At 57.2% G+C, this 24,831-nt stretch overlaps 2 protein-coding genes across 8 annotated transcripts; one reads left to right on the plus strand and one right to left on the minus strand.

Annotated features, from left to right (window-relative positions):
- The first annotated feature begins 110 nt into the window (after nt 1-110).
- Nucleotides 111-3,171, plus strand: LOC142088567 (uncharacterized). 2 transcript variants are annotated; one of them, XM_075163993.1, is made up of 4 exons: nt 111-780; nt 862-2,093; nt 2,197-2,752; nt 3,032-3,171. In XM_075163993.1, exons 1-3 carry the CDS (start codon nt 754-756, stop codon nt 2,354-2,356), a joined length of 1,419 nt encoding a protein of 472 aa, XP_075020094.1. In that variant the 5' UTR covers nt 111-753; the 3' UTR covers nt 2,357-2,752; nt 3,032-3,171. The 2 variants fall into 2 exon arrangements, with proteins under 2 accessions (XP_075020094.1, XP_075020093.1); XM_075163992.1 differs by having other exon boundaries at nt 111-2,093.
- A 1,482-nt stretch (nt 3,172-4,653) lies between these two features.
- On the minus strand, nt 4,654-24,770 carry LOC142088568 (histidine--tRNA ligase, cytoplasmic-like). Of its 6 annotated transcripts, XM_075163995.1 has the most exons (16): nt 24,664-24,770; nt 23,713-23,802; nt 21,707-21,826; nt 21,420-21,515; nt 20,715-20,840; nt 18,468-18,575; nt 16,851-16,949; nt 14,111-14,204; nt 13,827-13,954; nt 13,484-13,726; nt 12,082-12,198; nt 11,162-11,308; nt 7,741-7,858; nt 7,159-7,620; nt 5,610-6,008; nt 4,654-5,336 (listed from the first exon to the last, which is right to left on the minus strand). In XM_075163995.1, exons 1-16 carry the CDS (start codon nt 24,739-24,741, stop codon nt 5,320-5,322), a joined length of 2,442 nt encoding a protein of 813 aa, XP_075020096.1. In that variant the 5' UTR covers nt 24,742-24,770; the 3' UTR covers nt 4,654-5,319. The 6 variants fall into 6 exon arrangements, with proteins under 6 accessions (XP_075020096.1, XP_075020099.1, XP_075020095.1 ...); XM_075163994.1 differs by lacking the exon at nt 4,654-5,336 and having other exon boundaries at nt 5,370-6,008; XM_075163997.1 differs by lacking the exon at nt 4,654-5,336 and having other exon boundaries at nt 5,966-6,028.
- Between the last annotated feature and the right edge of the window lie 61 nt (nt 24,771-24,831).

The following is a 24,831-nucleotide window of genomic DNA, read 5'->3' on the forward strand; positions in this document are numbered from 1 at the left end:
TGACTGAAGATCCGGGGGGGGGGGGACAACGACTCTGAGATATGGGGGGGGACATGGCTGGGGGTCCCTGGGGGGGATGTGGTGAGGGTGTGGCTAAGGCTGGGGTTTGCCGGCGTGTTTGGGGGTCCTGGGATGGGCCGGGCGGGCAGCAGGGCATTGCTCGGGGGTGGGGGGGTGACACGGGGTCCTGGGGTGCCTGGCTGGGCAAACGGGTCCGTCCCTTTCCCTGGCCCCCACTGTGCCCGCACCGCTGTCCAAGCAGGTGTGTCGGCGAGCCTTTGTTAATTAATTTAGACATCAGCTCTATTACAAATAAACCCAGTGCCTTTCATCCTAGCGCCTTGTGCCGATGGTTTGGCTCACCCCAACTTCCCCGGCACCCCTGGGCACAGCCGGGACCTGCCGTCCCGGGGGGTGGCGGTGGGGAGAGCACCCTGTGCCTGGGTGTCATGACTTGTAGCTGGCGTCAGGAGGGAGCCGGGGGTTTTTTCCCACTGCTCCGAGTGGCCGGGGGTGCCCGGGTCGGCCGTGGGCAGAGCGGCAGGCACTGGCTGGTCCCTGCTGGCAGGGTGGCTGGTGGCCTGGGGGGGGACTGCAGGCAGCGTGGACTGGGGCAGGGGACCGGCAGCACCTTCCCCTGCCGTGGGGGACCCTGCGGGCTGGGTGACACCGGCACCCCTGGCCAGCGCTTCCTCCACAGCCCCTCGGCCATGGCACTCTGCCTTTGAGCAGTGCCCTGGGCTGGGGAGCCAGATGTGCCCAGCGGTTGGGCATCTCCAGGTAAGCGAGGCTCTGGGTCACTGCCAGCACCCAGCTCCCCCGCCCAGGGGCCAGACCCTGCCCTCTCCCCCTCCCTCGCAGCCCAGCCCTGGGTGGCATCGACCTTCTCGACCCAGCAAGGGCCAGGTGGTTGACCCATGTGGAGAAGAACACAGTGCTGGCGCGAGCAGTGAGAGCATCCAGCGGCTCAGCACCGCGTCCAACCTGTCCTGGTGCAAGGCCCTGGGAGACCATGGGTTAGGGGGTGGCAGAGGGTGGCCCATGTATCTCACTGGTGGCCGACAGGCAGTTCGGACCAGGAGAAAGGGGTGTGCAGGACTGCAGCGTTCCCACGCCATCTTGCGCCCCCCACATCCTGTCAAGGTCCTGGCCGAAGGCATGGCCACCTCTGACCTGAAGACCCCTGACTGTGTCCTCCTTGGTGGCAACGAGACACCTGAGGGGCAAAACCCCACTGAAACCCTCAGCATCGCCTGCGTGCACTGGGTGCCCAACACGTGGCCCTCAGGGCTCTCCATGCTGTTACGTGCTCCCGTCTCCCAGCTGGCACAGGAGATGCAGTTGAGGGTCCCACACACTGCCCTTGCCCAGGCTGCCATCACATTCCTGGCTCGGAGGATCAGTAGCACCAACTCCATCAGTGCCCTGAGTGAGGTGACTGGGGCCAACGTGGAGGAAGTGTCCCACACCATCGGCACGGACCAGCACATCACCAACCGCTTCCTCAAGGGCAGCGTGGCTGGGTCCTGCACTCTCTGTCCCCATGGGCGTCCCCTCCGGGGCCCACGTGCTCTGCTCAGGCTGTCCCTGCTGCTTTGTCCTAGGAAGCACAAGGAAGGTCCCTGGGTCCACACCAGCATCCTGGCTGGGACACCATCTAGCCTGGTGGGACAGATCTACCTGGCAACTACCTTGTCCCCTATCATCCTTGGTGGCCCCTGGGGTTGTTCCAGCTTCTCATCTAGCTCTGGATGCCGGGGGTGGAGGGGGAGGCTTGCAGTGTCACCATCCCTAAGGGAACTTGTGGTGTCCCCTCGGCCATGGTGCTCTGCCAGAGCAGGTTTAAGGGGGCAGCCATCTCCAGAAAGATGTCCTCAACCTGGTCTGTCTCCAAGGCTCTCAACCCACTGGAGGTGGCTCAGCACTGGCAGCTCAGCTCCTGGCCTAACCTGCTGCCACACCTCCTGCCGGTCCTCGAGTGCCAGTGCAGCCACTTTGCTGCCTGCACCGTTGCCTGCCTCTTCAACACTGTCATGGCCAAGAAGATCATGCTCTTGGGCTTCGCATTCCAAACGGACATGGGGAAACACAAGGTACTGGCTGGGCAGGGTTGGGAGGAACAGTAGAGCTGGACTGTTCCCCTGCCTGCAAGTTGTTCTTCAGTCACATGTGTGATGAGCGGCCTGATCTCTGCAGCTCCACCTCAGAGAAGCAGCAGGAGGAGGATTTACACAGCGGGCCCCAGTGCAGCTTAACTTCCCCTCTTGGCCCAGGGAGTCATCCAGCATCCCATCAGCAAGTACCGGATGGACAAGGGTGCCCACCTGCACATTTATGGCCTCAGGGTGAAGAATGAGCAGTTCATGCAGGCCATGCCCCATTCCATCGCCTCAGCTGAGGGGTAGGGCTAGTGCACACCTGGGGTGGCCAGGACCACAAGCCACTGGTACTCCCCAGCATCGATGCTCGGAGCAGGTCCCCAGTGCCATCGAGGTCTGGCGGTGGTGTCCCTGGGAGCAGCACGCTGCTGTGACTGTGCCGGTTTTCCTCTTGCCTGGTCTCCATTGCCCACCCGTTCTGCACCTGGAAGGACAGGTTGGACTTGCTGTTGGCGCTGAAGATCTGCTGGATGCTCTCCTCCTTATGCCCTTGCTCAGCCTGGTCTGCATTTCATCAGACCCCCACAAAACCTGTGGCAACACCCATGCCATCGTCTTCTGCACTGGTACATCTGCACATCGTCATCTTCAAGGTAAGATGCTCCAGCCTTGGCCATGGTAGCAGGAAGGACTGAGTGCCCTTGGGGCTAGTCCTTTCAGAAGTCAGCTCTGCCTGTTCCCTTCCTGGGTGGGGCTGCTTGTTCCTCACCCTTCGGCTCTGATCTGCCCCGTGGAGTCTCTACCTCCACAACTACCTCCACCCAGGTGGCCACCGGGATTTCCCATTGGCAGAGCCCCTTAGCCTCTGCAGTCCAGGGCTGCTCTTGGCCACGGTTCCCACCCTCAGCAGCTCCCCTTGGGTGTTTTTCCAGGAGCTGGACTACGAGTGAATCTACTGGGCCATGCTGGTGCCCCTGGGCTCTTGGTGGCTTGTGCTCCAGGTGGAGACCATCGGCAGGAAGATCAGGCAGTGCTGCCCCTTCACCACCACCACCATCACCCAGCTGGACATCCAGGCAACAACCCAAGCAATGATGTTTCTGTAGATACATCTTAAGACACCTGTGAAGATGTGGTGTATCCATATGTGGTGGGTGCTGCTGACCGTGGATGCAGATGGGTGGACTTCCCAGGGAGGGCGATTCTCTTCTCCAGGGCGCTCACTGAAGCTGGGCTTGTGTCTCTCATTCCAGACTGTCCTAACAAAAAGACTTGGCTGCTTTAGGAGCTGGTGTAACCCTTCTTCCAGCCCTGCTCCTGGGCGATCACGGACTCCCACGTGGTCCTGAGCCACACCAAGGCTGCGACATATCCCCAGGGCGAGCATAGCCCCCGAGGCCTTTGGGGTACCTCAAATGGCACTGGCACTCTTGGGGTCACAGAATGGCCCATGGAGGTCCCAGAGGTGGGTGTCACAAGAAAAAGTGCATTGAAGCCCCTGCAGTGCAACAAGAAACACTCGGAAGACACCAAAATTCACTTGGAGACTCTTGCAGGTGCACAGGGAGGGACGGTGAGGGTCCTGATGTACATCAGAAGGGACAGACAGACCGCCGGGGTGCACAAAAAAGCACCTGGCAGCACCAAAAGGCTCTTGGAGGATCCTCCCTGGGGATCTCCAAAAGGAGTAAGGATAGCACTTGTGTGCTGCCAAAGGGAGTTGGTGGGTCCAGATGCACGTCAGAAGGAACTGGTAGAGCTCTGGGAAGCAGAGATAGGCGTGTGGGGCCGCTCGAGGTGCACCAAATGGACTCAGGCGAGCCCCATGGGCCAAATCCCAACGCTCTGGGAGGCCTTTGGGGCACTACAAAAGGCAGTGGTTCATCAGTGTTGAGCACAGAATGGCCGCTGGAGGACACCTGAAGGCACTTCAGAGTCCCCTGGTGCTGCACTGCAAGGCACCTGGAAGCACCTGGGCAGCCTAGAAAGGCACATGGAGTCCCCTGAAGTGCACCAGAAGGTACTCGGGACCATAATGAGCACAGAAAGGCTCCTGGAGGCCACACAGGAGAAGGGACCAGCAGAGCTTTGTAGTCGGAGGCACCCAGGTATGCCCAGAAATGCCCTTGGAAGCCACCGATGCTCAGCAGAAACCACTTTTAGACCACTGGGCATGCTGAAAGGCACTTGGAGGCCCCGGAGAAGAGCATAAAGGTGCTACCGTGTCCCAAAGGTGCACTCAAAGGCCACCGGGAGCTCATCAAGAGGGGCTCGGAGGAGCCTGTGGCGTACCGAAAGGCAGTCAGAAAGACCCCAGTGAGAAGCTGGGGACACAAAGCTCCGGGCGCCAGGGACTGCTGCTTCCAACAGGAGCAAACGCTGCTTTCAGGGGCCCAGCAGGCCTGGAGGCTACAGGATGGATCCAAGTCCCACCCGTCCCTTCTCCTGCCCCTGGAGAAGACAGGCTTCCTGGAGTGGGGGGAGAGCACCGAGATGGCGCTGGACAGGCAGGGAGCTGAGGATGCGGGAGCAAAAGACGACGTGACACAGCTGGTGCTTCCCAGGCTACTTTAATACTCAGTGAAGAGCATGCGGCCAGTCCTCCTGGTCCTGAGCAATCATTCATAGACAGCCGGTAACCCCTTGGCTGCTTTCCCACAGCACAAACAGCCCTGCACCCCCCAGAGCCCGCAGACACTCCCCTCGTTAGAGAGCAGCTCCACCAGCCCATGGAACGTCCCCCGTTCACCAGGACGGTCCCCATGTGTGGCCTTGTCCTCACCTGAGGCTGTTCCTCAGGAACCAGGCATGCCAGCGGAGGAGAGACGGTCCCCCGGTGGGCCCAGGCAGCCCCCAACGTCCCCTCGGCCGACGCTGGCAGTCTCTCCAAGCAGCTGCTGCTTCTCCCAAGACCTGCACCGGGCGCCTCCACCGCAGCAGAGCAACACAAACCAACTTAAAAGAAGCCAAACTGGGCAGGTAAACCTACATCCCCAAAAAACAGAACCGTCCCCAAAGGCTGGCCAGGGACAGGGCGGCTGTCACGGACCAGGCCAGCAGCCCTATCCTCCAGAGCCGGCTCTCAAAACAAACCCAAACAAACTCAAAGCAAAGCTGGAACAGGACCAGGTCCCCAGCACGGCTCGCACGCCGCTCCTGCGGCCAGCGGCACCAACGCTGGCAGCTCAGGTTCGACCCGTGGTTCAGGCAGAATGGCTGCCTACGTCAGCTGGCATCCTGCAGCGGAGAGGAAAGCATCAGGCTCTGTGCGGTGCTGCAGGGCGCAGCACCCCAAAACCCCCTCCCCTTGCGTCCTCCGCTTCCAACCAGGAATCCCACCTGGAGCTCAGAGCCACCGGGGTCACATCTGGCGGGGGGCGAGTGTTTCAGCCCTGCCTGCCAGGCTGGGTCCCCCAAGCACTAGGAGCACCACAGGTCCACACTCCCGGGAGACGCTCCAAGACTTTGGGAAAGGCAGGGGGTTGGCACCGACGCCGTGCGAGGACTCACCTAGTATCTGGAGAACCTGCAGCGCCACTGCAACCTTCGCCTCCTCATGCCCGCTCCTGCCTCGTCCATCCTGCCGGACCCACGTGAACCCACTGAAGGGCACGGGGCACCCTGGGATCACCACCCGGCACCAGAACCGCAGCCACCCATTGGAGTTTGCCTGGACGCACTTGGTGAGGAACAGGGGGGTCCCCAGGTACTGCCTCCGGCACAGGGTGTTCAGGCGGTCCAGCGCGTTGCGCAGCACTGGAGACAGGGGCGCCTGCTTGGGGACCCCCAGGCACTTGCCCCCTTGCACCCGGCTGGATGATGGCTTCTCCACGCAAAACTGCAGTTTCTGCTTCAGATCGGGGTTCAGCCAGTCCACCTTCATGTCCACCCCACCGAGCCTCATGTTCCCTAGGAGAGACCAGCAGCAGCTGGCAGGAGATGGTCACGCACCAGCCCTCCAGCATCACCCCATCCCACCCCATCCTGTCCCCCAGCACACAAGTCTGATGAGGAGTGGCTGAGGGAACCGGGGTGGTTTAGTCTGGAGAAGAGGAGGCTGACAGGAGACCTCATCGTGCTCTACAACTGCCTGAAATGAGGTTGTAGCGAAGTGGGGGTTGGTCTCTTCTCCCAAGTAACAGCGATAGGACGAGAGGAGCTGGCCTCAAGTTGCGCCAAGGGAGGTTTAGACTGGACATTAGGAGAAATTTCTTTACTGAAAGAGTGGTCAGGCCTTGGAACAGGCTGCCCAGGGAAGTGGTGGAGTCACCATCCCTGGAAGTATTTAAAAGACGTTTAGACGTGGCGCTTAGGGACATGGTGTAGTGGGCATGGTGGTGTTGGGTTGACGGTTGGACTCGATGATCTTAGAGGTCTTTTCCAACCTTAGTGATTCTATCCGGCGCAGTGACCCCCACGGGTGGTTTGGCACTGACCCACAGTGTACGAACGGCACAGGATCCTTTCTCCTGCCTCCACGACCCCTCACGCAGCCGCAGCGCAGTTGCTTCTCCATCTCCTTTTGCTACCAAGGTGGGCTCAGGGCTGCAAAGCTCAGGGGATCTTAGGGGCAGCTGCCTTTAGGGACAGGTGCAAAGACATCAAAGCCAAATGCTTCTCAGCTGGGGCGGAAACGGGTACAAATCAGGACTTCGGAGATTCCGGCTGGATGTCTGGGAAACGCATCCCATCGGAGAGCAGTTCAATCACGGGATGGGGCACTGAGGGGTAGGGCATCTCCATCAGGAGCTTTAATAACTTGGTCAAAGCTCTGGATGCCCTGGACTGGTACTGGTGATGCTCCTGCTCTGAGCAGGCAGCTGCATGAAGACCTCCAGCAGCCCCTTTACCCCACCACCACCAGGTCTGCACAGGAACTGCTGGGGATCAGCCCCACGGAGGACAGCTGGCCTCCCACGGGACACAGGGAGCGAACAAGGGATGTCTCAAGGCTGAAGCCACCTCGCAGCTGAGTCTTGAGGTGGGATCAGTCCTTCCTTAGAGACACCAGGAAGACCAGCCCAAGCAGCACCCCACAGCAGCCCGGCCTCCCACTTACCTTCCATCAGGGTTTTCTTGGCCATGGCAGCAGCCTGGTGCGAGCTGTATTTCAGCACAGCGAGCTGGGCCCGTTTCTGGCAGGGGCTGGCGTACAGGGTGACGCTGAGGACCCCCTCTGTGACCTGCCGCAGCACAGCTTCCAGCTCCCGCCGGCTCACTGAGGTGGCCAGGCCGTCCACGCTCAGCTCGCACTTCTCCGTGCTCTTGCACACCACGATGGCGCAGCCCTTCCGCACCTCGAAGTTGTTGAAGGCAGCGATGGCCTCCTTGGCGCCGCGCCGGCTGCTGTACTTGGCGTAGGCAAAGCCCCGGTTGAGCCCGCTGAAGGTCATCATGAGGCGAAACTCATAGAGCTTCCCCACGCTCTGGAAGAGCGGGATCAACGCGTTCTCGTACACGTCCTGCGGCAGCTTCCCGATGAACACCTCTGTGCCGGTCGGCGGGGGGTCGCCCACCCAGCCTGCAGGCACACAGCAACATGGTGCACATGGGTGAGGGCCACCTCGCCTCCATGCCTGTCCAGCACCCTACGTGCCGTGCTCCGAGAGCACCATGGCGCTGAGATGCTCTTCTCACATACCTGGGGGGGGGCCACCATATCGCCTCTGCCCGTTGATCTGCACCAGGTCGATGCCGGTTTCTTTTGCCCAGGCAAGCAGGGCCATCTTATTGGCCTGGTTGATACTGTTGGTCCACGACTGAGGAGGGAGATGATGTTACAGCTTGTCTGGGCAAAGAGTTTCCAACCTCCCGACTGGGAGCATCCCAACCCCATGAAGCAACTGCAAGGCCTAGCACCAGCCAGCACGTGGAGGAGCAAATGCTGAACCCCTCTGCCCTCAGGAAACCTGAGGAGCCTCTCAACACTGCACATCCAAAGGACTACCCTGCCCACTGCCCAAGCCTGCTCCACAAGACTAAGACCAGCAACTTTAGCAGAGCACAAAGACACCAACAGTTCCTCTATGGATGCCTGCAAGGGCTTTGAAAGCCAAGACACAGGCAGCAGCTGGTTGGTGCTGAAAAAGGGAGCTGGAGCACAGAGCCGAGGTGACCCATCACATCATGGGTCAGGCAAGCTGGGACTCCAAGACAGCCAACTCTCTTCCACCAGCATCACCTCAGGCTTCTGAGGACATCAAGGAGGGTCTGGAGACACCATCCATGCGGCAACATCATCAGGTTTTAGCTCATTAAGTACTGCAAAGTCTCATTAGGGCCTCTGAAACTGTACACTGAGCGGGATGAACCCTAGCTCAGGCTAAAATGCCATGTGGCTGCACCTTCACCTCGTGCATCACCAGGTGGTGGCACCTTTCTGTCCCCAAGGGGTTTCATCTTTCCCGAAGACCAGAAAACACCTTTGGATGAAGGTGGGGATCCATACAGGGGAAACCTCTGCTGAGAGGGGGCAGAAAGACCAGCCGCGCACACCACGAAGCCTCCTGCCACGGCTCTGCAGCTCCCGGGGCTGGGCCCCAGCACAGGGCACCTCCGTGCCCCCCGGTACGGGGGGGTGCGGGGACCTGCCGGGGCTCTTGGGAGAGGCAGGACCCGGCTCCTCCCCAGCGGGGCCCGCAGCCCCCGCCGATTAGGCGCTAACGGGGCTCATCACCACCCCCACGGTCTCCACGGGGCAGCGGGGCCGCCAGCCCCAGCTCGCCGCGGGGGGAAGGGGTGGGATGGCGGCGGCTCCGGGCTGGGGATGGGACCGGGCTCGGGACCGGCGCCGCCCGCCGGGGCAACGCACCGAGACGGGTCTCGGGGGCTCCGGTCCCCGCCCGCCGGTCCCGGGGGCTCCCCGAGAGACCCCCCGCGCCTCGGAGAGGGACGCACCGAGGCGAGTCGTGCCCTGCACCGGGGCTCCCCCAGCCCCCGGCAGCACCGAGCCCCCCGGGCCGCCCCCCGGCTGCGCCCACCTCCGTCTCCATCGCCGCTGCTCCTCCTGCTCCTCCTCGCCGCCCGGGCCGGGCTCTGGAAGGTTCCAGCGCCGCCGCTCCGCCCATCGCGCCGCGGCTGCTCCGCCCCGGGCGGGGCAGGGGGGACCGGCGGGCAGCGCCCGCCCCGCCGCCGGGGAGCAGCGCCCCCCCCCAGCGCCCCGCTGCCGCGGCCTCGCCACGCGCGGAAGCCGTGGGGCGCGGGTTTAAAAACAACTAGCTGGTTTGGGGCGCGAAGACGCGTGGGTCGGCAGCAAGGGGACCCCAAGTCACCCGCAGGAGGCCGGGGGTCCCGTTTCACCCGTGACGGGGCACGGGGAGCCCACGCGGGGCTGCTCGGGGAGCTCCGGCCCGGCCGGCGGGGGCTTTGCTCTGCACATGGCGCGGGGTGGGCAGCAGCGGTGGGATGCGGAGGCGAGGAGGGAGCACGGCAGCTGAAGCCCCAGCAAATCCCTGCCCCCAGCGGAAAGCAGGGACAGGAGTCACGGAGTGGGAGGGAGAGATTTATTATGTTTCTGGGAGCAGCGCCTTTACATCTTGCTTGGGATAAGGTCACCTGCCCGCGGCCAGAGCAGAGGCGGGGCGGGATGTTTATTCAAAGCGGCGGGAACAAGAAGCTGCCGCCAAGACCCCGGGGTCTGGTGACAGCTCGGGGCTCCGCGTGTCACCGCAGCGACGGCAGACGGGAGGCCGGCGTTTGCCAGAGCCACTTGCGGAACATCTTTCCAGCAACACGCTCGAGGGCCAGGGCACGTCCCAGGAGTTGGTGCAGCCTCTCTGCTCCCGCCGGGAACGGGAGGGCACGAGACAAGAATAAATACAGCTTTCAAAGGCCGCCCCGACCCCGCACCCGCTGCTACATGGCGTGGCGAAGGCATTTACAGGAGGAAATCTGTCAGCCAGAATCCAACAAAGGAGTAGACGTGTCCGGAAGGGGTTTAAGGCTGGCTCGTTCGCATCCTGATCTCCTCAACCAGGCTCTCCCTGCGAACGTTGACCTACACAGGGGGAGCAAAAAGTTCCTTCAATACAACACAAGCAGCTTGATGCATCGTGACCTTCTCTGGTCCCAGAGGGATGGCCCCCACCGCACTCGTCTGCCTTGGGAGATCACACCGTGGTGCTGTCACCATCCCTCTACGGGGATCAAGCAGGCTGCAGCACATGCGGAGCTGAACCTGTGAGAGCAAGCACCTGCCTAAACCCTGCCGAGTCCTCTCCAGCCCAACGATCGTGAGAGCGATGCTTTTCCCACTCTTTCCTACTGGTTTCAAAGCCAGACCAGTGCATAGATCAGCACCGGTCCCACTCATTCCAAGAGGGCACTTCCAGGACCTTCAGTGATAGTCCCGTGCCCTGGTCGGAAAGCACGAGCAGCTAAACAGCCCACTGAATCGCTCCGCCACGTTCCAGGCTCCTGAACTGAGTAATAGCTGGGAGTTCAAGGAGGCCACATGATGGGAAACTCTCCAGAGCTGGAGACACCAGTGCTCCAAGCCTCCTGGAGACTGCATGGGGCAAGGAACTGGAATGTGGGGTGTTGCAGAAGTCCCTGGAGAGAGCACTGCTTGAAAAGATCTAATGAGGAAGCCAATGTATGAAATCCTGAGAACCTGTTACACGGGGCTTGGTATCAGCAAACTGATACCAGGGCACGTGCTCCACAGCAAGTCAAGAGGGGCTGAGGAAACTCGCCTCACCCAGTCTCCAAAAGTGCACCCACAAGACCACCACCATCAGTCCATAAGCCTCATCCTGAGTCTGCCAGCCCTGGCTCGTGCCCCTCTGCCTACTGCGTGTGGAGGGCCTTCTCCTCACCCCACCTTCTGCGGAAGCAGCTCCGTTAGGCCTTGGAGGCTTTTCACGTCAGGTGGAGGTGCCTTACTCCTCTGATCTCCCCTTTGGGCACTACACTCAAAATGTGGGCCAGCAAAGCCACCTTGCCGTGTACAACCTGACGGCACCGCTGCAGAGCAGGGTACGGACGGGTTGGAGGGCTGGCCTGAGCTGGCATGAAGGGTCCAGTAGCCAATCCCCCTCGCGCCAAGCTGCCACGGGCCTCACCTCCTCCCTGGTTGCCACGACCCGCAGCTTGACGACTCCATCCTTGAGCTCCTGCTCACCCACAATGGCAACAAGAGGGATGCCCGTGTCCTCGCAGTACTGCAGCTGATTCAGCAGCTTAGGGTTCTTCTTGTACAGCACTTCTGCCTGGAAGAGAACCAGAGCACAACACCCTGATCGGCACTGGCCTGTTGCTCTGCACCCCCTCAGCCAGGCATTGCTGGGCCAGTCTGCTAATTGCCGTCTGGTGAGCATGGGGGCGTGCGGTGGGGGAGAAGATGGGCTGATGGAGAAGGCTGGGCATTACAGCTAACGAGTAATGCTACACAGCTCAAAGGTACTCACAAGACGCTGCTTACCCTGGGAAAGCACCAGGTCATTAGCTCTAGTCCGTGTCAGACCAGGGCTGACACCTGGGGTGTCCCTACGGGGTCAGGAGCCCAGCAGAGCACCCAGGCGTTCTCCTCAGCCATCAAGGGAGTCTGCAGCAGGCAGGGAGCAAGGCCCTGCTACACAGCTTGCCTTTGGCCCTCGGAAAACAGCCCAGGCTCCTCCCTGGCCCCACTCTTCCCTCCTTGCAAGGCTCCATGGTTTTTTTGCTTTTTGTTGGAAGCGGCACGGTATCCCAGCTGCCACGCAGCAGGGGCTGGAGTGTCGCCCGCTTTGGGAACCTGCCCTGAGATAACGGACGCAGAGCAGCCCCTGCAGTGTTGCAGAGCTAACCAAGTCACGCTGCCCAGCCCTTCCTGGAGAACACCTGATTCGGGACACCGAGAAGAGGCAGGCTCCATTCAGGAAGGCAGTCTGCTGCCCACCTTCTCCCTATGGCTCCTTCCTCCCAAAGCAAAGCCGGATCTAGTCCATTCCTGGCACAGAGAGGGGACCAGGCAGCTCCTGACTTTGCCATCACCTGGTCATACCTTGATTCCAGCATCCCACAGCTCAGAGATGAGCTTCAGCCGCTCTTCAAGGAGCTTCTTTTGGGCAGAGGCCACCAGCACCTGTGTCTCCGTTGTCCTGATCTTTTCCTCAGAGGCCTAGAGAGGGGACAAGACTCAAAAGATGCCATGGACATACAGAGATATCTGAGACCCCTATGAGCAGGACAGGTCACAACCCCAGGCCCATCAATTTAGAGGTGAAGAGGATCAGGCTCAGTGGGATAAACAGCAAAAACTCAGGAGAGTCAGAGAGGCCCCACAGAGCCCATCCTGAAGCAGAATCTCATCTTCTGTGGTTGTTCCATGATGGGAGCTTAACAGAGCCTCCCTGCTGCGCCGCAGGTGCGCAGACTGGAGGATGTGCTGAGAATGAGCAATTTCCCTGCCAGCTTCTGCCCAGAGACTGTTCCTCCACACCCAAGGGCCTCCCAGGGATCTGCTCCAAGCAGTTCAGGAGCAGCAAGCCCAGCAGAAGCTGGACAAAGGCAGCTGCCTGCTCTACAGCTGTAACTATGGGTTAGATGAACAGCAGAAGCTGAGATGCTCCAGCTGTAAGGAGCCACCTGCTCCTGTAGCAGATGCTGGATACTCAAAATGGCGTTTTCCTGCCGCTGCTTTCCCTGAAGGGAGAAGCCTTTAAAAGGTCACCTGCAGAGGAACGAACCTGGCCAGCACCGGTGGGGGAAGAATTCAGTTTCCATTTAGAAATCCCAGTTGTGTCTAGCTGCCAAGAGAGAACTCCCCACAACAGACCTCTGAGGGAGGGAAATCTGTGGCAGTGTTTTGGGAGCCTACGAAGACCTATTTAACACCCATTGATTGGGACGGAGGACAACACATTAGTACAGCAACTCTGAGGAGGGGGGAATAGGAAAAAGGTGTCTGGGAAACCCCCAGCAGCACTGCGGTCCCTGCCCTGGGACATCCGATCCCCGTCTGGTCTCCGTGGTGCCTTGGGCAGGACAAGACAGCGAGGCTGCTGTCTCCCTGCCAGCCTTGCAGAGCAGCGCCGCCCTGCCAGGGGGGACGTGGGGCCGCACAGACGCCCAACGCAGCGGGGAACGCTAAGGCACCTGAGCTAGGTACCTGGTACTGCTGAGGATTGAAGTGCCCCCTCCAGCTGCAGCTGAACAAGCCATGCCTGAGGGCTGCTGGGAGAGGTCTTGTCTCCAGTGGGAGCCCCAGGGATCACCTCCCAAGCCAGAAAAAATTGGAGATTATTTCCTTGTTCTGACTCCGGCTGCAGAGCACGGTAGAGGCCTGGCTGGCTTCTCCATCAAAGACTGCAGCAAGGAAGACTCACTTCAGCATCTGCTGGACTGGGGGTATGTGGGGAAGATGTAAATCCTTGCTCTTTCTCCATGCTTAGTTGAGCACCTACCTCCACTCTCTGCTCTAGCATGGAGAAGATCCGCTCGATCCCAATGCTGACCCCCACGCAGGGCACCTTCCGTCCCTTGGGATCAAACATCCCCACCAGCCCGTCGTAGCGACCGCCTCCAGCCACGCTCCCAACGCTGACTGGCTCCTCCACGTGGTCGTTCTCCTGCTGCAGCAGGACAGCCTCAAAGATCACCCCCGTGTAATAGTCCAGACCCCGCGCCAGGCTCAGGTCAAAAGAGATCTGTGGGACACAAGGGAAGCCCCGTCGCTGGCCGCGCTCGGGGGGCCCAGGCTGCCCAGCCACGAGGGCAGCACCCCCTCCTGCCTCTGCACCTCCTCACCTTCCCTGTGATGCCAAACAGGGTCAGGTACTCAAACAGCAGCTTCATGTCCCCCAGCCCCTCCTTGGCCAGCTTGTTCTGGGACAACTTGGGGTCCTGGAGAAGCCGCTCGATCAGGTCCAGGCCACCTGTGGGAAGGAGCCAAGCCTCGCGTCTGCCAGTGCAGCAGCACCCGCACCGGTGGTCCCAGCCAGCCGTGTACGCTGCCTTGCGCCCCTCCGTCGCTGGCCCTCCCTGCCTGGCCTGGAAGAACGAGGCCAAAGGCTTGACCCCACAGTGCTCACCGTGAAGCTGGACATACTCCCCGATGTGATCTGCAGCCTCGGGAGAGAGTTCCTTCTCTCCTACCATCTCGCTCCTCACTTCTTCCCACGGCATCTGCGAGGGGAGAGAAGAACGTCAACCACTGCTCCAGGGATGTGGTCTCTCCTAGGGAAGGTCTCTGGTGGTCCTGCCCGATACAGATGAACAGACATATCTGCCCTCAACAAATCTTTACGTGGCAGAACCCCATCAGTGTCAGCGTGATTAAGAGGTGCCTGAGAGAAGCAGCAGATCAAATGCTCTCAGAGAATGGTCATATGGTCATAACTCCATTTCTTGTACCTCTGCACAGTCCGTTTGTATCCCAACACTGCAGTCAGTAAAGCTGCCCAAAAACTTGAAGCCCCAGGACAAATACTTTGGTTTTGATTTCTGGCCAGAATCGAACATCGGTCCTGTAAAAGCACCGAGTTTGAGAGATGTCTTGTGCTGTGATTTCCCTGGTTAGGCACTTAGTCATAAACACCAGTCAAGAAAGTGTGGCTGGTCATGCCTACCACCTGGAAAGATGTGAGGAGATGGCTGGGTGATGCAAAAACCCAATGTAAGCAGAATACGCTGCAGTTTTCCCACCGACCAAGGGGTCAAAGAGAACCAGAGTCTGGATCACATCCAGCTGCACTGAGATAAATCACAGCATTTCAGTACGAAAACAAGGAAATGATCCCATTCTAAAAAAGGCCAATCCTCCCTTCCTATTGCTTTTCCGCGCATAGACAGCCCCAAAACCTACACTTTGGTCATGCCTTTGCAATAGATCTCACTGCTGACAGGACTAACAGGAAGTGAGCCTTCCTCTCGTTGACTTCATTCGACTGTCAGACGAGGCCTCCAAAGGAAACCACAGTTCATCCTTGACCAAAGCAAAGTGAACACACGAGACGAGATACAAGGCCACTTTCTTTAACGGGGTCTCACAGGAAGGTTAGGAGCACTCCTTTAAGCAGCCAACCACAGTGTCCCCCACGGGACTCTGAACACACACAGAAATTTGCCTCCAGTTCCAGATTCCTTGGAACCCCAGCCAAGAAAACTGAGTTTTTAGATTGGACTTCATTTTAAGGTTCCTCTTCCTTCACTATTAGTGGAGGACTGTATACACATTTATAGACTGACCTCCGGCATCTTTATATCTGACTAGGGCCTACAGTCAAGACAATCAGCTGTACCTACACTGGCACCTTTCCCTCCTCCCAAAGGGCCACGCAAGGGCCTGAATCCCTTAGAGACCTTCACAACAGCCAGTGCTCTTGAGGCAGCTTGCTGAGCACCTCCTGCCTCATGTCTTACAGGAGCAGCAGCACCGAGGGGGCTGTTCTGTGTCACACCAAACCCAGGTAAGCCATACAAACAGTGATGTCTACACGCAGCATGTTTTATAAAAGTACCTGTGCTACATGCCCAAATCAGCAGAGGTGTGAATGAAGTGAGCAGGAGACGTGGGATGGGCTACCACCATCTCAGAGCACTGGGAAGAGAGATTACGGCACTGAGCGGTATGTTGTCCCTGTGACCGCGTCCGCCCTGCCAGAACGCTGCACAATCCAGGGCAGCCCCAAGGAGCCCTGTTCCTAGCAAAACATGGTTGCACTGATGTCAGCCACAGAGGAGTGTGAAGACACGCTGTGGGGGCACACAGTGCAGTGCAACACCAAACAGACCAGCCTTCCCCTGCCCAGGAGGCAGGAGTGCGCTGCTGGGGTTATTTTGCAGGTCTGTGTTTCTGATCTCTTACTCCTTCTCACTCCAAATCCTTTCCTCTAGTTCCAGGTAAAATATGGAAACCTCATCCATGCGTGTCCACCTCACTTCTCTTTGCTGTCTCCCTGCTGCTCCTCACCACCTCCTGAGGGTCCCACAAACAGCCAGAGGCACACGCTGTCCAGAGGTGCCCTGATCATGCTGAAACAGCCTGGCCAGCAACACGCACATGCTGCGGACTCCGTGTCCTCGGCAGGAATGCTAGACATCACATCGCCCGTCAAGAATAGCACCAGCTTGCAGGATTTATGAATAGGTTCCTGGACAACCCACCACCTCTGGCAGCCTACTCACCTGCGGATTGCCATTTAACTCGGCCCCGGCACCTGCAAGCTAACTGCCTTACAGAGCATGATGACAGACTAGCACTTACGATTGCACTTCTCTACTCCTGCATTACCACAGAGATTTGCCACTTATGTCACACTCGCCTTGCAACTGAGGTCTGAAGTTTCAGTAAAGGTTGGACCGGACGATCTTTCAAGATCCCTTCCAGTCTGGGCTGTTCTGTGATTCCAGGACACAACTGCGATTCCTCACACCACCCGACTGAACCTGATGCATTTGAAAAGGCTTTTCAATGCCCTGGCCCAGTCTGGGGGCAGGTTTTCATCACCCTGGTTCATAAGCAGCAGCACCTTAAGAAGGCTAAGGTTTGGGATGTTGAACCTCCCACGTGAAGAGCATTTTTCCCTCCCTCCTTTCCATCTGTCAGGACCTCGTGCGATACTGGAGAAGCAAGCATAGGATCCAGTTTTCCTATGTGACTGCTGTGCCCTGTGTGCCACCCCTCCAGAGAAAGGGGGGAACAAGAACAACTCGATGTTTATCAGCATTTTCCAGCCAGTTCTCGTGGACCACGGTAAGAGCAGCCCAGAGGGACAGAGACTCACTGAAACTCCAGCAGCAGCAGCTGCAGCCCAGGGCTCCAGCCCGTACCTTATCCAGTTTGTCAACGCTGGAGCAGATCGTTCGGAACTTGCTGTCTGGGACACCGCAAACTGCAAACATCCCATCAAGGATGCGCCGATCGTTGACCTGCGGGAGAGGGAGCAAGTCATTAACTATGAACTCAAACAGATGCTCCAGCTGTGTCCAGTTTCTCTCCTCTCTAGTTTCAAGCATGGAAGAGAAACTAGCAGATGGCTGCCAAGATTTTTTGCTGTTTGCAGTTTCTGTCTCTTCCCCATTCCTGGGGAGCTAAGCTGTCTCTCTGCCCACAGCAGGCCAGCTAGCACAACTGACTCCTACCAAGCCTGGGTAGAGCTATCACATTCTCCTTCTAGAGGCACAGACACCTCCACTCAACAGAGAAGAAAAACCAACGGGGCCTATGAGTCCTCTCATGTGGACACGTAAAAACAGCTCAGGACAGAGCACGGACTGAGGTGAGTTCAGTACATTACCCTGCTCTCTCAGTGTAGGAACAAAGGGACATCTGGTTATGTTAAAACCTCACTAAGGAATTTTTTTTTATAGTATAGTGAATTCCATTGTTTAATTATGCTCTGTAATAGTAGGTAATTGAGGCCAAAGGCTCAGCTGGATTCAACATTTCCATGGGTAGCAAGAACATCTACAATTAAATTAGGCATAAACAAAGACTGCTCAGGAGTTTGTAATCCTCCAGCACTGACATGAACCAGACAGTCGCTCACGGAAGACAAGAATAACTGCAGGCAGGTTGTTCTGCTGTTCCCCATTGCAGGGGTGCCTGCTTATCCTCAGAGGCATCCGCTTTCACCACTGCCCAAACACACACTAGCTGGACTTGATCTGGACAGCAGTTCCTGTGCACAGCTCTTCAGCTCATCCCAGATGGGTTCAAGGGCAGGTAACTGCCCCCTTACCCAGCAGGGGCCGCAGTTAGGAGTGCAACACCCAGCCCACACTCCTCACCTCCCCTGCAGAGCCCAGCAAGACCCAGCTCTGGGTCCTTCTCAGAGATCCCACCACCCTCCTGCACATCAGGTACTCCTACCCATTGCTCTGCTATTGCTGTACACCCTTCCCCATCCTGCCTGACCTGCGCACCCAGCACCGTTTGCTGCCACACCAAGATAACAGAGGTGTTTTGAAGCAAAGAGCAAGCTCAACCTACAGTAGGGCAGGACTCTTCTTCAGGAAGAGGCCTCAGCCCCAGAAAGGACTTAGTGGGAAGGCAGGAGTCTGCAGACAACACAGCGCACACACTGAGCAGGTGTCCCTGCTGCGGGGGCATCGGGAGCTGGGACAAGGGCAGGGATCCTGGGCCTGTGTTTTACTGCAGGCAGCGAATATGACAGTCACCTGGTTAGTGGGCTGCCGGACGTTTTGCAGGGGACCGAGAACTCTGTAACTGTAGCCTCAGGAAACCTCCTTGCATCCCCAGCCAAAGGCAAGTCTGAGCTGAGGTCCAGCCTTTTAGCATACACACCGTGAGGAGGCAGAAGTGGGATGAACTTCGGGATCACGCCTCAGTGGGCGTTAGAGTGGGAACAGGTCCTGCTGCGTAAAGCCACAGGAACAGGGACCACTGCTTCCCACCATGGCACGGAGAAACGCGCCCAGTCTCACCTTAATGAGAAAGTCCCCGAGCTGCAGGTCGCTCAGGATCTCGTGCACGATCTTCAGGCACTCGGCATCGGGAATCATTGGGTCAAACTGGCCGGCAATGTCAAAATCCTGGGGCACAGAAAACGTAGTGAGCAATTCAGCACTGCTGGCATGGGTGCAGCAATACAGCTTCAACTCTGCTGTTAACAGCAGTTTGTTTACAAAAAGCAACAGAAATGGGATGTAAGGGAGCACTAGCCCTCGCTGATAGGGTCCAGAAGGGACAGGATGAGGGTTATGACCCTCTTTCATCGAAGGCAGCACTGCTCCCGCGTCCACTGCATTGCAAAGAGTTTGTACACTGTGTCGCGGCCAGTGCAGCCAGTTTGCGAGAAGCCGTTCTGCTTCTCCCTGCTTTCTGCGTCTGGAGGTGTGTGACCTGCTCCCCGCCTCTGACACAGCACTTGACTGTGTGATACGCTTTGAAACAGATACCCTTCAAAAACAACAAAAAGGAGGCAGCAGAGCGATCATCAGCAGTAAATAAATAGAACAAAGGAACCAGGAAGGGGAGGAGAAAACTACGTATTAGTTGGTATGACCTAAATGCCAAATGTTTCGCCTTGATTCTTAGGATGTTCTTTTTTTAATACACATGCCAATCAAGTTAATGATCAGGGAAGAAGGCAAGAGAAGCGATCTCAACTGAGGCAAAACCAAAGTTTCAACTGCCAAGACGCAAAAAGAAATCAGAAAGCCCGAGTGGTCTCCACCAGAGATTACCAGATGAACTAGCACGTAGAACTAAAGGATGTTTTAATAGGCTGGTTCCCCGTGGTTGGAAAATAACAAAGACAACATCAATGTTCAGAGAGAAATAACACACAGAAGCAACCAGAGACCTCTTATTTGACTCCCATTTATGAATCCCCAAATGCAAAGTCTTCAATGAGATTTTGAGTACAAGAATAATTTTAATTAAGTGGGTAAAATTTAAGTGGGTAAATTTCAACACCAAGCTTCCAAAATAAATTGGGGCAGTGAAGGAGGAAAGAGATGAGATCACATCAGTTAATCCCCGATCACCTGAGTGCAAGAAAGGCTGATGCAATCCCTGTGGAAGTTGGACAAGGTCTGGTACAGTCAGGAAAGCGCCGCTACCACTGTACGTGGCACAGGTGAAATCTCACTGAAAAAAACCAACTAAGGGCTGGTGAATTATATTTAAGAAAAGATGCAGAAAAAGCCACAAGGCTGAGCAAAGCAGCAAAGCATCTCCAGGGAGAGAAGGTAACAGAGCTTGATTTACGTGGCCTAACGCAGGGAAGATTTCTGTAAACATTTCCCAAATGTTTATCTGGGAAAGGGGAAGGATCCATACCAAGGGATGACTGCTCCCGTTTAAAGAGCTGCACTGGCACAAGGAGAAGTAAACAATCAGACACAAGTAAGTTTAGCCTGGCTATTAGAAGACTATTTCTAGCTATATTAGGAGTGAGATCTTGGAATGGTCTTTCAGATGAGACAGCAGGCAAAGACCTCAAATTGTCTGGAAATGGGAATTCACCAAGCTGGAGCTGGAAGGTATCCACAGGGGTTGTATGATGAAACAGGAATATTCTCAAACAGGAATTTGTTTGCAATACGAGGCCCTGGGGACTGTGTTAGTACAGCAGAACAAAGCCATTCCTCGGGGCTACCACGCTTGCCTGAGAAAGGCACAAAGGAAATTGCTTTCTTACCTGTTCTGTAATTTGGCCTCTGGGTTTTTCCCTTCCTTTGAAATAAAGATTGACTAAGCACGGGACAGAAGCAGCATATGCTACGGCTGAGTCACTCGCTTGCCTGGTTCATGTGTCCTGCTAACACACCCAGGAGTTCAACTGTTGCCAGATTTGGGATCAGAAAGAAAATTCTTCCCCTCCGCCAGCCTGGCAAGCACTGTGGGCTGGAGCAAGGAGCTGCCCTCCTCCAGTGCGAAGCAGGCCAGACACCTGGGGCACCTGGGGGCTGTATTACAAAGTTCCCTGATACACCAGCACCCCGTGTCGCAGCCATCATCCTCACTCTCCCACTCTCAAGCTGTTTTTCACACCCATATGGGCAGGCTAAGGAGAAGATTAGTGGATCTTCTGAGCTTTCCACAGCCACAGGGAAGGCCACTGCAGGGTAACACAGCCTTTGGTCCTACGTTTTTATGGTGCTACGTCAAGCACTGCCCAGCCTACAGGCTCGCTCAGCAGCGTCCCTGTCACCGGCCAAACTCACACACTGGTAGAACTCCCTGTAGCGGCCCCTGGTCATGGCAGGGTTGTCCCGCCTGTAGACCTTAGCGATGTGGTAGCGCTTAATGTTGGTGATCTTGTTCATTGCCAAATAGCGAGCGAAGGGCACCTGAGGCGGGAGGGTTAAGGATGGGAACGGGGAAGGATCACCCCGCCCAGTTATCAGTCACAGGCGGTGCTGGGTCCTCACTATCTCCCCAACACCCAGCACCGGATGGTGCACACCCGTGGGGCACAGCAACTGCTAAGACACGGCTGGACTTGCCACAGCTCCCCAAGGTCTCCACAACTGTCCAAGACATGGCCCACACATGCTGCCATTAAGCGTCCCTACAGTCATCTTCCAGCACCGCCTTAGGTTGGATCGCAGTCTCATGCGGGCTGTGCACCGCAGCAGCCTGTCTGGGCACCCTGCTGTAGGAAACACCCCACTCAATACTGATCTTCCTCACCTCCACATACAAGCGTTGCTTCACCGAACAGAAGCAACGTACAGTAAATAACTGAGCAAGGGTTCTGCACCCACTGAACCACGCTGCCTGCTCACACTCTCCCTGTCGGTACAGGGTCAGAGCCAAGAGACTGTCCTTCCTCCCTCCTCCTCCTCCCTTGCCCTCTGGACAGCACTGCCCCAAAAGGAGGGCAGCAAAGGTGACAAGACCCCTCAGCCCTGGCTGTGGCAGGATACTGTCAGGTCGTAGCGCAGGGACAGCAGCTCTCCTCCTTGATCTTTCAGATCGTAGATGAGCTTCGAGTCTTCACCGTATTTCCCTGTCAGCGTCTCCTACAACAAAAGGACACACGAACAAACAGCATCTTCAGTGACAAGGGATCAGCCCTAGAGCACACAGAAAACAAGGAGCGAAAGGGAGGACACCTAGGAGACGGAAGAAGAAAACTCGGCCCTCAACACATCTCAAGGTTTCAACTGCAGGATCCCCATCAGCTCAGCCAACTTGCTGTGTCCTCACTCACCTTCAGCTCAAACACCGGCGTATCAATGACTTCTGCTCCATGGCGCTTGAAGCAGGTGATGATCACATTGAAGACTCTCTCACGAATGGCCATTTGCTTGGGGCTGTAGTCCCGGGTGCCCTGGGGTGAGATAAGGAAAAGAAAAGCAAAGGACACATTGGGTTAAAGGCATGCAGTAGAGACAGACGTGAAAGGCAATGTGAAGAAGCTATCATACTGCTAACAAAACCAGAGAGATCAGGTCCAGACACCAGATATTGGGAGAGGTGGTAAAAAGCAGCACCAAAAAACACTGGAAAACATCAGGACACAGCTCAGACATGATCTGCCATGGTCTGCAGAGCTAAATCTAAGTCAAGCAGTTTCATGATGCAGGAAACAAAGGAGTTAACATTCAACAGTCAGAGAGTTCAGTGCTTTCGAGCATGAGAGCACAGCTAGGACCTGTCCACAGCTCCGATTCAGACGTATTAGCCAATCCCCTGCACAACGGAGCCACCGTAGAGGTAGAATCAGGGGACAGGCACGCTTTGAAGCTGTGGAACAACCAGCAGCTCTACAGTTTCCAAACGCACATAGAGAGAAATCATCTTTTCAAAGCGCAATACCTGTGAAGTGCCCATCTACTGTTCACTGGGATGTGCTTCCTTTTAAATTTCTTCGCTGTTAAGAGTCACCGAATTATTTCGATGACCACCTTTAGGCTCTTAGCAACACATAAATCACTGTTAATTAACTAGACCTCCCACTTTCATTTCCTAGGGACTGGCAGTTAGGCAGGAGGAAGCAGAGGGAGCAGGCACTTCGCAACACCCCACCTGCAGGTCGCACAGCAAAGAGCAGCTTTCAGCAGTACACTGACGTGGCTGAGACAGGCTGGAAACCCAAGCTGTGTTTCCCTGGCACTCACAGAGCTGCAAAATCATCCCTCCACGTCTTTAAATGGTGAAATACCCTTCCACTTTCCAGGTCTCACACCACAATTACATTACCAAAATATACGATAAAGGAAATGGACAAGGGAAACAGTTTTGAGACATTTCTAAGTCAGTGGCATTAACATAACCCATTTTATTTGTGAGCCACATTCATAACTGTCTCCACACCACAGCATAGAAGCACAGTTGGTCTCTGGTCAGCTGCTAGTGATGAAACATTTAGGTTACAAAAAAATTTCAGCATAAATTGCATTATGGACACTATTCTAGGGACCTGGAGACCAAAAAGCTACCCCTGAAGGAAGGGTCCTTCTGCAAGAGGACACAGAAATGTCAGCAGCTGGCCAGACCTCCTCAGTAAACGGGATTACCCACCCCCACAGACGAAGGAAAGATCAAAAGCCACGAGACCTTTCTTGCTCCCCACATTTCAATATGTGCTGAACATTCCTGGCAAACACTGCCGGGCCTCTGGGTTTCTTTGACTAGCTTACGCTTTGCAGTTCCCCCACAACGAGCCTCGCGCCAGCAGAGCAGCACTTCGCAGCACTCCGTGCTCACCCAACCTACCAGCAGCTTCACCCACTCTGTCCAAGTCAACACGGAACAGGATCCTTCATCCACGAGAGCCAACGTCTGCAGGTACCAGTGGGGTCAGTGCTACAAGAGCTGAGTCCTAACCCTAAACTCATCGGAGCAATGCAAGTCATGACCTTACTTCAAATAGTGCAATCCAAGCAGATACGAGACCTCTCACGCTGGGCAGCTACGATAAAACCTGACCAAAAGGGAATTTAATTTCCTGACCACACCAGCTAGTGGTTGGCTTGTCACAGAAGCACCAGAAAATCTTTAAGTCAGTAGGGTATCTGGGTCGGACGCTGTCAGGGGTGTTTTCACCCCTCTCTCCCCTGCTGCAAAAAGTGAAAAGGGAAACAGAAATGAGAACAAAGACAGGCAAGTCTGTGCTGAGATTTTGCACGCACAGGTGGGGGGGGGGGTGCTGTGTGTGTGCATGGGAGTAGGTCGTGCACGCAGAGAGGCATGCGAGTGCGTGGGGGAAGTTACCTTTGGGGTCTTGAGCACAAACTTGTGTTTCCCCTCATCTCCCCCCAGCTGCGCCTTCATCTCCAGCAGTTTCACCACCTCCTTCGCAATCTGGGGAGGGAACAAGGAGGAAGCTGGGGGTAAGCCTACCTGCCAGACCCAGCCCACAGGTATTGGGGAAGCCCAATACCTTCAGCCTCAGCATTCCCAGTACACCCAGACTCCCCAGCCTCAGTACATCCGCTATTCCCAGTCTCCTACAGCAACCAGAGGGGTATTCCCTGCTCCTCTCCAGTACTCCCTACTTCTGCTACACGCACCCCAATCTCAGCACCCCCAACGCCCCCACGACCTCCATTACCCTCAACATCTGCCTCCCCAGTCCCCACACCTCCCATCCCGCCAGCCTCCGCACCAACCCCAGGCCCAGCACCACCAGCTCCTGCTACGCGCACCCCAGCATCGGCCGTCTCCAGCATCCTCCTCCCAATCCTAACACCCCCAAGCATCCTTCTCTCCAATCTACCACCAGTATCGCCAGTTCCCACTCCCAGTCTCCCCTGCACCCTCTCCCCAGGCACCTCAACCCCTCCACTCTCCAGCCCAGACCAGTACTCCCATCCTCCCCAACACCCCTCTTCCCAATGCCACCATCCCTAGCCCAGCAACACCTACACCAGTACTCCCAGTTCCCCATAGCACCCTCCCCCTAAGCCCAGCCAGCCCAACCACACCCCACTCACCTCAGCAGCCCTCTTTCCAGACCCGCACCAGCACCCCAGTTCCCCCCAAGCCCCTCTTCCCCATCCCAACACCCCCAGTCCCCTCTCCCCAGGCCAGCTCCCCCCCTCCCAGTCACACCAGTTTCCCAGCACCCCGCTCCCACTCATACTGGTCCTCCCCCAGCACCCCATTCCCGAGCCCCCCCCCCCCTTCCCCAGCCCCGCGGGCGGGCGCTGGGACCAGCCGCACCTCGTCGGGATCGGCCTTATCCTGCTTGAGCCGCCGCACCGCCTCCGCCTGCGCCCGCACCGCCGCCTCCTCCGCCATTGCCGGCCCGCGCCTGCGCGCTGCCGCCGCACCGCGACCGCGCCTGCGCGCTGCCGCTGGACGCGCTCTGCGCCTGCGCGCCGCTGCGCC

This window comes from Calonectris borealis, chromosome 15 (assembly GCF_964195595.1).
Source record: "Calonectris borealis chromosome 15, bCalBor7.hap1.2, whole genome shotgun sequence".
Taxonomy (NCBI): domain Eukaryota; kingdom Metazoa; phylum Chordata; class Aves; order Procellariiformes; family Procellariidae; genus Calonectris; species Calonectris borealis.